Genomic DNA, 12,707 nt, shown 5'->3' with positions numbered 1-12,707 from the left:
TGGTGTTTGTAAGGTGGCGGTATTTATTTTTTATTGTTTTATTGGTATGGCAGCTTATCTTTTATGAGCTTGGCATAATTACAATGCGCATGCTGGTCAGTAGCATCTTTGTGTGGAACTGTTAGACTCTTGCTCCAAACAGCTCTGTGTGTCTTACAGCCCTCTGAAATTTTTGCTAAGGGCTGGCCACAAATGGATGCTGTTTCCAACATGATGAAGGATGTGGATAAGATGTCTAGGTCTGCATGTTAGAATCATACGGAGTACAGAAAAATAAGTAGACTTGTTGCCCTTACTTTAATTATAAAAATAGCCATGTTCTGGTCCTTACAGCGGCAAGGAAAAGTGTGTAAATAGACCCAAAATGTACTGACACTTTCTCTTGAACTCCTAGGGCTGTTTCATAAGTGATGCTTCTTACATTAATGCAACTAATTTAAATATATATATATATATAGTCACATATGAGTAGCTGTTGCAAAGCTGCAACCAGTTCTGGCTTCTTGCTGTGTGTACCTTCTACAGGATAGGTACGTGATACAGTACTGTCTCAAACCTGCATAAAACAGTGTTGTTTTGGAAGCAGTTCTTGGAAAACTCAGACAGCTTGTCAAATGATACATGACTCCCTGTTTGTTCCCATGGTTCCTGTCCTGCCTCCCTGAAATCTACCCCCAGCTTTTCCAGCTGTGAGCTGCAGTGTTCTATCCCGGAAGAGAAGAGTTGTAGCTTATAACAACTCTTTGTGCATTAAATGAAAATTCCTAGTCATTGAACTTGGTCTTTCTCCTCAGCTTCTGGACCCTATATCATGCCCTCTGTTAATCCTCATGTCAGTATGCCTGTCTGCACAATGGGCACGTAGAAATTTTAGTGCATAAATATATAAGTTTAGCTGCAGCAGAAGACCAGAAGCAGGGATGTGGATGGGTGATCACAAGAGAGAGCATGTGAAATGATCCTGCTTGCCCTTGATAATGGTGGGTAAATGTGCATTTTGCTATATCACAGAGCAATGTTCTTTATAGTGTATGCAATAAAGGAAAAACAAGAAGGAATTGTTTGGAGCTTGGAGTCAATGAAGTGTGCTGCATTGAATGTGAAATCTGGAATGAGATTAAGCTGGATGCATTGATGGAATGTATGTCTCTGCTTGAAGAGAAGCTACTTGGTACTGTGAATGGGGCTTTCCTGCATCAACCTGTCACTTCCTTAATTACTCTGCTGCCTTTACTTGACCGTACTCCTACTCTTTTTATAAGCCTTCTTTAGAAAACTTTCATGAGAGAACTAAAGGGATAAAAATTGCAGTGGGTTAAGATTAAGTGGGTAAAATATAGGTATATTTTCTGGGAATGGTTCTTTGCCTGTATGGAAATACGCAGCTGGATGTAAGGCATTTCAGTTATGCCATTTCAGACCTAAAATGCCACTGGATTCAGACTTTCTGCTGCTTTAGACCAACATGGCTACCCACCTGAATCTAAAATGGGTTTGTTAGACCCTTTATACACTGCAGGTTTCATTCTAGGCTGCAGGCTGGAGTTTTAGTCATGGAAGATTGCCCCACCTCTTCCTGCACCCACATGGAGAAGCATTTGGCCCGGTGCACCTCATCTTCCCTTGATTTGTGCTTCTGCATGGGAGCTGGGGCAGTGAAGTTCCCAGTGCATAAACAGTCTTAGTGCTGAGTTACAGACCAATCAGTGATATTCAAAAGGGTGTGCACTTCTGCCTCAAAACGGCAAAGTATTTTCTTGTCATTCCTAATCAATCCACAGCACAGAAAAACACACAAAGAATATGCAATATAAACTGCAAAGTTGACTGCATTAATATCCCACCCCTTGGTTCCTGTGGTGGACCAGCATTCCTGATTGCGGAAGAGGGAGTGGCAGTTTGTGTTGATGACCTCCTTCCCCTGCAGACATCACACTCCACCTCTGATGATGTTCCTGAAGGTCTGCTGAACCTCGGAATAAAATGGCTAGCTGTGATCTTCTACGCTTATATTATTCTTAAACGTACAGGATCATGTTTGTCTCGGATGTGAGAAAATTCTGGATTTCTGGAAAGCCTGTTTGCATTCCATTAAAGTGGGTGATGCTGGAGTACTTTGATGGCACACGGGCAGCTACCTTTCTGCTGTAAAGCGTTATAGGTGTATTAGTAGCAGCTGTTATAAGCCGCTCCTCAAAAATGGAACATCCTGATGTGATATTTGAATTTATATTGCAAAGAACCAAAACTTTAGTGACAAACTTGTTGGAAATGTTTTTTTCTAAAAAAGGCTACTCTTACTGTCACATTTGTCTTGGTGTGTTGCTTAACACTTTTTAAAAATAACATGCTGGTTTTAGTTAAAATCCTGCCTGTTTATATGTTGTATGATGATTAGGACTATTGTACTTAATTTTATTGGGATGTGAGAATAGAGACAAATCTTCTGTATTGACCCTTAGTTTAAAAATGTAATATTGGATCCGCATCAGGGGTATTAATTTGGTAAGATGCCCTCCCCCCACTTTCACAGTGCTCAGAAGGCTGCTGATAAGCCATGATTAACTGCCTGGACATAACCACGTATACAACATAAACTATGGGGTGGGTGCTCAAAAACTATTTACCACTTCAAAACTGTGTAGCAGTAGGACTAAAAGTAGGACCCCTGGTTCTGGTATGATCAAGTATAACAGAGATGAACCTGATGGCTAACAATACCAAGATTCTGGTTTAGGAACATTGTTATTAGTGATCCTCAAACAGGGTTAAATGAGCATAAAATGAAATTATACTAAAAGTAGGGATAGCATGTTCAGATGAGTGAGCTGTTTGTATCACTTGGTGCTCTGTCATCTGCAATCTCAGACAATTATCATGTTAAAATTCAAAATATACAAAAAAGTAATGCTCTGTTCCAACTATTCCAAATTAACCATCCTACATTCCTTAAAGCAACCTAGGGATATGTTTGTGCCTCTGTCCCCCTTATAAAACCATTTATTTGATTGCCAATCATGTATGTGTATCTACATACACACGCACACGTGTATAGCGAGAGAGAGTGATTATGAACACAGAAGCACAGATTAAACACATTTATTAAAAGTAGATTTATTAGGAAATCACCTGAAATATAAAAGTACTGTAATTGTTAATCTGGGAAACATCCCTTCTTACTTCAAACTGATAAAACCCACACATTTATCTAGTAATTTCTGGATCTCCTAAAATGGAGTGTGGACAGCATCAAACAGGCAAGATTGTCACAATTTTGAATTATGCACGTAACTGTGTTTCAGTAAATTATATTAGTGTCTATCTGGTAAACATTTCATCTTGATATTTGACCCAGACCTGAATTTTTTAGTAGTCTGTTAGCCCTAAGCATTTAACCAAGTCAATTAAATCCTTTAATGCTGTTGAGCCTATTGAATACTTTGCTAAAATCTATGTCTTTTGCTCATTGCTTGGGTGAGAGACAGCCATTTTTATTATACAATCAACTCAGTCTGAGAGTTTTCTAGGCTTGCTTTCATGAAATGTAAAAAGCATGAACTGAGGAAAGTGGTAAGACATGAAATGGATAGGTACCATAGTTAATTTCTGATTTCATCTATTGGGGGTGGAGGATACATTATATGAAAAAGCAAAGTATTCAAGTTAAGTATTGGATATTATAAATTGAACCGAGCACAGCCTGCCAACAGCAAGGAAGGGTTTAACATGACAGTCCTGTATTTCATTGAGATATGCACTTTTAAAACTCCCATGTGCTGTACTTAATATTCTACAAGTTCATTCTTGCTGTACAGTCTTGCTGCTTATACAGTTTCATCTACCTCCTTCCATCCTTTCCCTCATTTGTAAGTAGATACTAACTGTGCTCCCATCCCATTCCCTGACAATCCAGGCCCTATGATGGTGGTGACTGTCAACGTGGTGGAAGTGCATGGAACGCGTGGTCCCCATCCTCGGCCCACTCTGTGGATAGATACTACAATGGCTTTGTCCGTGAACACAATGTGAAGAATGCAGGAATGTACACAGTGGGTTCTGGTGTCCAGACCCCCATGACTGACCTGTAGGACTTTTTTCTTTAGATAGCCTCACTATCCTCTGGGTGACACTGGAACATTAATACCCTTGAAGGACAAGAGAATGGACGTTGTCTAAGAAAGTAACTTGTCTGCTAAAACGCCTGAATGTGAAGTAACTGCTTACAGATATTAATCTTTGAACATAGGTCTTTTGCCACTTGTATTCTTATATCAAAGAGCTGTTTTTACAGTTTTTTCTTACTGAAAACTGGTTTTAAATGGTGTCCTTGTTTGTTACAAAACTGCATATTTGACCCATAGAAACAATATTTTGTTACCAAAGTGTTAAATAAACATGGGTACAAACAATCAATGAATTATATTCGACCTGATCTTGTAATGGTTTTATATCTTAACAACGGAGGTGGTGGCAAATGGAATATGAATTTGTCTTACTTTTTAGTAATTTTGCACTTTTTATTATGGGCCTGATTGGAGTGAAATGGTTACACTTTTTTAAAACAAACTATTTTTCAAATGGACTTGAAAGAATGCTGAACAGGCGGTATCTGAAGTTGACTTTTTGGGGAGAGGATTTGCTTGAGTGCGAAACATATTCAGTAGTTTTCAGTCAAAAAAGCATGTATGCTTTCCTTTGTTCCTGCTGGTGTAACCACTTCAGTTTGTATTGTATCACTGTGTGATCTTTCTTTTTTGTTGCAAACATGCTAAATCTGGGATTAGGTCTGTGGTGAAATCAAATGGAATTTCACAATACCTGTTGGCATTACTAATACTGTCAGGTAGTCCTCGTCTTCGTCATACCTTACTATTTGATGGAAGGAAAATTGCTCTGTTTTTTAAATAAAAGAAGAATTTTACCTGCTGCAGCCAAAGTCAATTGCCCTGTGTTCTGCTTCCCTTTTATTTAGTAATAAAGAATCTGCCTCCCACCTTCCTCTGGAGAAATGAAATGTTAAGGTACCTAGTAGAGATCTAGTTTATACCCATGGAAAGGTCAGATGATGCAGACTTGCTTAGATGTAGCTGAAAAATGTTGGAGATGATTACTTTTTTCAAACTTCGTTGTATTCATTTGGCAAATGTCCTGGTAATTGTGTGCATGGGTGCCACTTCTTTTCCTTACTTAAAGTGGGCTCAGCATAGCACAAGAAATTTGAAGAGAGGCTCATTCTGTTTGTTTGTTTTTTTAGGTGCTTCCTTGTTTGGGAGCATGATCATCCCCCTTAGATCTTTGTAGGGATCTAAATGTAATTCTGCTAGGAAGCAGTGTAGTTGGGTGGCCTCTGAAGGGTAAAACTTGTGTCTCTAAAAATCACTTGTATGGCCTATCCTACCTCTTCCAAAGTATTACAATGGACATAGCTAGTTATATAATCAATGATACTGCTTCTCCTGTTCTGAAAAAGAGACTTGTTCAAATATCCTGCAGGGTCCTAAAGGGAACTTATTCAGTTTCTTTGATCATTTGGTTAAACACAACAGCCCTCGTATAATGTTCAGTGAGCCTACCCCAATCTCTTCCAGAGAGAAACAACTGTGGCACATACTTATATTGGTCCTATAGAAATGAGCTTATTACTAATATCTTAAAACAGTTGGAAATACTTGAAAAAGAGAACCCATTTCTCCTGGCATGTTTTGCAAATAAATAAATAAATAAAACCATCTTGGATCCACTTCTAAAACCATGTAACCAGGGCTGTGACCTTTCTCAGAATATTGTCTTCATCAGAGCAGTTTTAGGTGAGATATTTCTGTTCATAGCAATATTTTGTGGAGTTATCTTAATTTCTTCTTAATTTGGAGACCACTAATATGATTAAGGGTTAAGTTAAGGGTGTGTAGTGAATTCCACAGTGTAAGTGCCATAACCGAAAAGGCCCTTCCCCTTGTGACAGCTAACCAAGCTATCCTGGGGTAAGCACCTGCAAGAAGCCCCTAGACAATGACTGAAGGGGAGTGCAGGGGGTTGTAATGAGAGAGGCGATCCCATAGGTATAAAGGTCCAAGACCATTAAGGGCTTTAAGAATTAAAACCAACAACTTGAATTGGATCCAGAGACTAATTGGTAGTAAGTGCTGCTCCTGCAGAATTGGAGTATTTAGTATTATTCGATTTATTGCCCGCCACTCCCAGACTGGATGGCTCATGGTGGGTTACAAGATAAAACCCCCACAATAGAATCCACATTAATCCACAGCAGTGAAAATATACTATAACTCCCTACCCTCTTCCCCACTAACCCCTCAGCTCAACAAACCTCCCAATTTGATTTCTGTAATATGAACTGACCATGATGTTCCAGTCAGCAACCTGGCAGTTGCATTCTGGATCACTTGCATTTTTATGTGTTTTCAAGAGTAGCCCTATGTAGATGAACAGTAGTCCGTCTGGAGGTTACCATTACATAGATAAATGTGGCAAGGTCTGACCAGCTGTTGGGCCTTTTGTAGATGAAAAAGCACTGACCGTACTACCACGGTTTGATGGACCCCTTTCACACTTCCCCATCCTGAGGTAAAATTTTCCCTCCAAGAATACATTATTGTCCCCTCACTGACTCAGCTGCCCTTGTAGTGTAGCTTCTTTGTTATAAAATATTGATGCTGACTGTTCCACACTGTTATTTACAGAATATTTTACTTTAACTCAGCCCTGGAACATCACGTTGTTATCTGAAATGCATGTCAGGAGACACTTGGTAAGTTACGAATGGCTAGTGACAGGTCAGGTAACTTTAGTGAAGGATCAAATTGCCTTTGTTTACCAGGTAATTGAACCCTTAGGAATGTGACAGATGGTAAACAACAGAGTAAAATAATAAGCAGTCTTTAATTTAAAGTAAAATAAAAACATGTAGATAAACAGATCAGGCAGACTAACAAGCTATCAGAGATGGGAAAATAAGAGGGAATGAATAGAGTCTGGAAAAGCAGGTCAAGGAGAGAAATACTTACCAATCCTGAAGGAGGTGGTGAAGCAGAGCAAGGCGACATGACAAACCACTGAAGTGAAGGGCAACATCGATGGATCTGGGATTCCAGAGTGGCAATTTGGCTTGCCAAGGCATGGATTTTTATACCCTGTTGGAGGGGTGGATGTGCTTGAAACTGCATGTACTCAAGGTGGGCTGTCTTGGGGATGAGACAATAGAAGATGGGTGCTGATGGGTTTAGGTGCTGGCTCAGGGTGGCTATTAATGGCTCTGAAGAAAAGAAACAATTAGAGCACAAAAGGAAGGTTCCAGAGGCCTCTGGAAACTAGTTAGTTGGGTGGGAGATAAGGTTCCCCCTGGCAGAGTGGCTAGAGTGACTCAAAGGTGTGAAGACAAAGAACTTAGGCAAAGCCCTTCGGTAACCCTGATTCTGCTGGCCACTTGATTAGAAATACAATGGAGTTGGGGAGGAAGGGATGCAGAATACATTGAAGGTTGCAGCTGTCAGGTCATGCTGAGAACAAAATGGCCTGTGTTCTGGCTGACAAGAGAATGTGGAATCTGGCTTGGTATATGCCTAGACTGATGGGGGATGCCACGGGTCGTTCCCAGAAAAGACACTGGGTAGTATAGTTGGGGAAATAGCCCTATGAGATAAACACATTAATAATTGGCCTCAAAGGGCCATTTACCACTTCATGGTATGATTTTATCAGCTACCAGGGACAAAGATCCAAGGAGCAGGTAGCTGGCTTCACAGCTGTCGGGATTCTGGTAACATCCACAATCATGAACAAGTCTGAAGACTGCAAAAAAAAAAACAGATGGTGCAAGTGGAGCCCCCATCCCTCTACTGTTATCAAATTCAGCGGTCAATTCCAGGTTTTATCCACAAAAAAGTTAGCAAATGAATCATAGCTGAGAGCCAAATTGGTATGGATTTTAGGACACACCAAAGGGATAGTCAGTTGTCAAAACAATCTGAACTGAATTGGTTGCAACCTAGTGGATGCAATGGGGATTGGAAAAGTAAACTCTTTTTGCTGCTTTCACTGCCAATCCTAGGCCTTCAGATAGGGTCTAGAATGTGTTTGGTGTAGTGGTCGGGATTGCGGATTTCTAATCTGGCATGCCGGGTTCGATTCTGCACTCCCCCACATGCAACCAGCTGGGTGACCTAGGGCTCGCCACGGCACTGATAAAACTGTTCTGACCGGGCAGTGATATCAGCGCTCTCTCAGCCTCATCCACCCCACAGGGTGCCTGTTGTGGGGAGAGGAATGGGAAGGCGACTGTAAGCCACTTTGAGACTCCTTTGGGGAGATAAAAGTGGCATGTAAGAACCAACTCTTCTTCTTCATCCTTTGTTTGCCAGTTCTGCTCTAGCCTTCTGAACAGCCTCTTGAAATCCTGTCCCTGACCTTTACCTCACCCAGCCCCCCACTTCTATTCCCCCACAGGGGAGCATGCGTTTTGGCTTCACTTCACTAAGGGTGGAAGTCAAGAGAGGAGCGTGTAAATTTGGGGCAGTGGGTTGGCAGACTAGCTCTCCCAATTTGGTAGGTTTTTTCTCACTTGTCCAGGCTACTGTGAACAGCATGTCTGTCTAGTCACTCTGTTGACACACTTATATAAGTGAGCATGCCTGGCAAGCCAGCCAGAGGCTTTCCACAGGTATCTGTGCTCACAGGTGCCTTTTCCAGGCTGCGTGAAAATGAAAAGTCATTTGGCTAGACTTGAGAGGTGGGGACAGGGTTTGTGGAAGGGAAGAACCTCAGCAGGGAGTATAATACCCTGATATAGGTCCCTGCAGTCCATGTTCTGATTGGTTTCCCCCCAATTGCCCTGGTGTCCTCTGTGCCATATATTGGACATGTCTGGTTTACATCATGTTTTTGGTATAGACTGGTATAGACAGTTTGATTTAACGGTTATAGCAAGATGTGTACAAAGGGTATGCTAACAAAATTAAATGATGTTTCATATATGACTGTCCATCTCTGAGGGTTGATAGGACTGCAGGCTCTTAGGCTACAATCCCAAAAACATGTTTCTGGGAGTAAGCTCCATCAAATAAGATGGGCCTTGATTGCTTCCAAAATCAGTCACCAATCAGTTTTCTTACAATTGGCTACCATAGAAATAGTAAAAGTATCTTTGGCTAAGAAGAGTATGGCTCTGTCGTTTTATGCCAGCAAGATGTAGCTGAGTGTCCTGCATTGTGCAGGGGGTTGGACTAGATGACCCTGGAGGTCCCTATCAATTCTCTGAGCACTTAAAAACATTTCTTGCCCTTTTTCTGAATGGAAGAAATACCATGCTTGAAACTGTGATTTGGTTGACTGCAGTTAAACTGGTTCCCCACAGGAAACAGGTGAAGGGGGAATGACAGAAGGAAGTCAACACTGGATTTGTTTCAAGAGGTGGTCTTGTTGATCTGTTATGGGGTAACTGTGCTCCTATGGAATTACAATCAAAGTTTAATGTCCGAGAGCTAAAGATGTATAGTCTCCAGTTTCCTAGGTAACAGAGGGCAAGCCCTTTTCTATGTGTTTTTTTTAAGTGGGTGTTTACAGATTACTTAGTTATAGGCAGCTATGCAACTGAGACCCTTTTTACATAAAATTTGCTCACAGTTACCAATTAGTCTGTGAATAGTTCAATCTCAGGTACAGTGGTGGGGAGAAGTCTTTATTGAACATTTTAAAAATTGGTAAAGCTAGGGGAAAATAGGCTGATTTAAGAAAGCAGTGAAAATACTAAGTTTGGGGAATTGGTAAGCTATGACTTAGCTAGAGGGCCTATAAAATCACACAAATGTTTGGGCATAATAGAAAGAACCAAGCCAGATGATTCCTAGTGGAAACCATGCCTGTTATGCTAGAGGTGTGTGTGTGTGTTTTAAGGCTAGTCCAAAGAAACAATCCTCCCAGACAAAAAAGATATAGATTGCCCTGAAAGAGATTCAGAAATAGAAACTTCAGGAGACAGAGTTTGAATACAAGCGGAAACAGAGAATCCCCAGCAAGAAGAGAAATATAAAGGAACAATGACAAACTACGGGAAAGGGGACAGCATGAGCTAAGAGGAGAGATGGACATAATAGGAAAGATGGTAAGGCAGAACAGAAAAAAAATATGCTGTTCCATGAAGAACAGATCTTGTTTCCTCTCATCACTGAAAGATGTTTCAGGAGCAGAACCAAGTACAAAACAGTGGAGAGTACCTTGCATAAGTTTTACTATCTTCTAAAAAGTGGGTGGGTCAGGGAGATCTCGGATCTCTTGTGGAGTACTTGTGGACAAATATTATTGGCTAAGACTCTTCCTGGGGAAGGTAGAAAAGCAGTGCTGGGGGATATGATTATGTCAAGAGATCAACTGCTTGGCCAAATGGTTGATGGATGGCTATACTACAGTTAGGTGCATTTATAAGATTGGGTGATTAACCTCCAGCATGAGGTCATATGTCATCCTAAACATGCAGTGCCTTGATCTCAGGAAAAAAGGGGGTGGTCCAGAGTTCTGCATATAGCCCACTTCCTCTTGCAGTTACCCTGTTGCTGCACTCAGCCTAATGATCTCTAGTTTGGTATCAAAGATTGAGTCCTTCTGAACCTCTGGCATCATAAGGCCCACCCTAGGCTTTCAGAGGAGAATTTCAGAAACAGGAGAGGTCATGTACCACACCTCTGTTTGCATAGCTGATATGCTTGTTTTGAGTTGTTTTGCCTCCAATCTTTCCTTTTCTTGGCCTGTGCAGCTTGCCTCCGGTGATTGACCTCTTGGATAACAAAGACTTGTTGGAAACTTGTATTGACAATGCTGTTGGCTTGCCTTCTGCTGGGGAGTCAGCTGGAACTGTGGAAGAGGCAAGCCTTGGTTTCTTTGGCTACGGCACAAAAGAGCACCCTTCAGAGAAGGTGGATCCCACTGGTAAGAAGGAGACCTGTGTTTATTGGGACACCTGAAAATTCTTACTTCTGCGAAGTTGCTTGCAGAATTTAGTGGCTGTGTTACATTGTGGAATAAAACTCCCCTAACCTGACAATTAGTTGACTGGACTCATTCCAGAAACCCAGTCATGTGTTGGATAACAGGGAATTCTAGTGACAAAGGTTACCTACCGGCACTGAAATTAAACCGTTTTGTGCTTGTTTTCTCTATCTCACACTCACTTTCTTATGCTACACTCAAGAGTGGCAAAATATATTACTGTGTCATAAATTCAGCTCTGAAAGTGTCCAGACACAAAACAGAATGGAGACTGTTTTGTTGTAAATACAATAGTCAGGCAAAATAGCAAGCAAGGAGCCAGCTTGGTGTAGTAGTTAAGAGCAGCAGCCTCTAATCTGGAAAAATGGGTTTGATTCCTCCCACTCCTCCACATGCAGCCAGTTGGGTGACCTTGGGCCAGTTCCTCTCAGAGCTCTCTCAGCGCCCTTCCCCACCTCACAGGGTTGTTGTGGGGAGAGGAAGGGTAGGCTATTGTAAGCTGCTTTGAAACTCCTTTGGGTAGAAAAAGCAGGGTACAAAACCCAGCTTTTCTCATGGTTGTGGTACCAAATCAGTGCAGAGCATGGTGAAAGAAGCAAATGAGCTAGACAGTTTCTCCATCTTTGGAATGTGTAGGACAACATATCCAGTAACCTGCGGTCCTTACTCTGCTCCTGCTTCATGGCAGTGGCAGCTAGGGGAATACTCAGCATAGTGACATCAGAACATGAGATAAGCTTGGTCATGGGGTTTTTTGAACACAGAACTGCCATTTTTGTTAGCATCACTGTGTTTCTTAGATCACATGATATCTCCTACAACCGGGAATGAAACGAATGTGTATGCTAAGGAGGCTTATACACACATGCCAGTCTTCCTGCAGATACGTACTCATCACTGACTGCTTCCTTCCCTCTTTGAGAGGGGAAGGTGATGTTGCCCCTTTAAGAGTATGTTAGTTTGTGCTCCACAGAAATCCAGTCCTTTTGCATGTCTGAAGCCATTGTGCTCTTCCTTTTTCTGTTCTTTATACCCTGGTGGTGGTTTGCTTCAGTAGATGACACTGGCATGTATTTACTTTTCTACAGCCCCAAATCTTGCAACCTCGTCAGTGTTTTAATTGAATGTAAAATTCAGCCCCTTCCCATCCCTATGCCACACCTTTGTGTTTGTTCTTAGAATACTGCAGTTTCTCTGTAAAAATGCTTGTGATGATACACAGGTCTTTAGGAAGAGAGGTACAGACCTTAGCTGGGACAGCTGTATCCCTAGGACCTCTCGTGGCTTTAATTCTGCACCTAATTGATTGCAAAAGTAAAGATGGTGGAATGCAAAAGATGTGAAGAGCTGTATTCTTCTCTTAAATCCACATCTCTCATCTGTTTTATTTATTTATTTTGGTAGCTGAGGATGCATCCCTGAAACTGAAGCAGTTGGAAGCAGAACTTGGCCCAGCTGCAGTTCCTCACTCAAATGTCAATATCAACGTCAACAAGCAGGTACTTGACACTCATTGCTCCTAGTGTTTTGTTTCATTTTCAAAAACTTTAAATTGGGCAGTTCCATAGAAAGCCACCAGTGACACAGTCAACCAAGAAAGTGCACAGCAGGGTTCGGTTTAGCAGTAGGCATGCAGGTTCACAGTGCTAATGCCATAAAATGTCAAACTGAGGACGTTTTCTTTATTAGAGGATAACGCTGGCATTCCCATG

The 12,707-nt window shown here is 41.4% G+C and overlaps 1 protein-coding gene across 4 annotated transcripts in view; it reads left to right on the top strand.

Annotated features, from left to right (window-relative positions):
• Positions 1-12,707, top strand: part of EPB41L5 (erythrocyte membrane protein band 4.1 like 5) — a 77,805-nt gene that overhangs the window by 48,034 nt on the left and 17,064 nt on the right. For all 4 annotated transcript variants that reach the window (XM_077320553.1, XM_077320554.1, XM_077320555.1 and 1 more), the window contains exons 17-18: positions 10,763-10,935; positions 12,400-12,494. In XM_077320553.1, coding sequence (XP_077176668.1) covers positions 10,763-10,935; positions 12,400-12,494 — 268 coding nt within the window. The remainder of the gene's footprint in view (positions 1-10,762; positions 10,936-12,399; positions 12,495-12,707) is intronic.

This window comes from Paroedura picta, chromosome 2 (assembly GCF_049243985.1).
Source record: "Paroedura picta isolate Pp20150507F chromosome 2, Ppicta_v3.0, whole genome shotgun sequence".
Classification (NCBI taxonomy): Eukaryota; Metazoa; Chordata; class Lepidosauria; order Squamata; family Gekkonidae; genus Paroedura; species Paroedura picta.
Note: the sequence above shows the minus strand (reverse complement) of the source record. Positions and strands in the feature narration are given on the sequence as shown.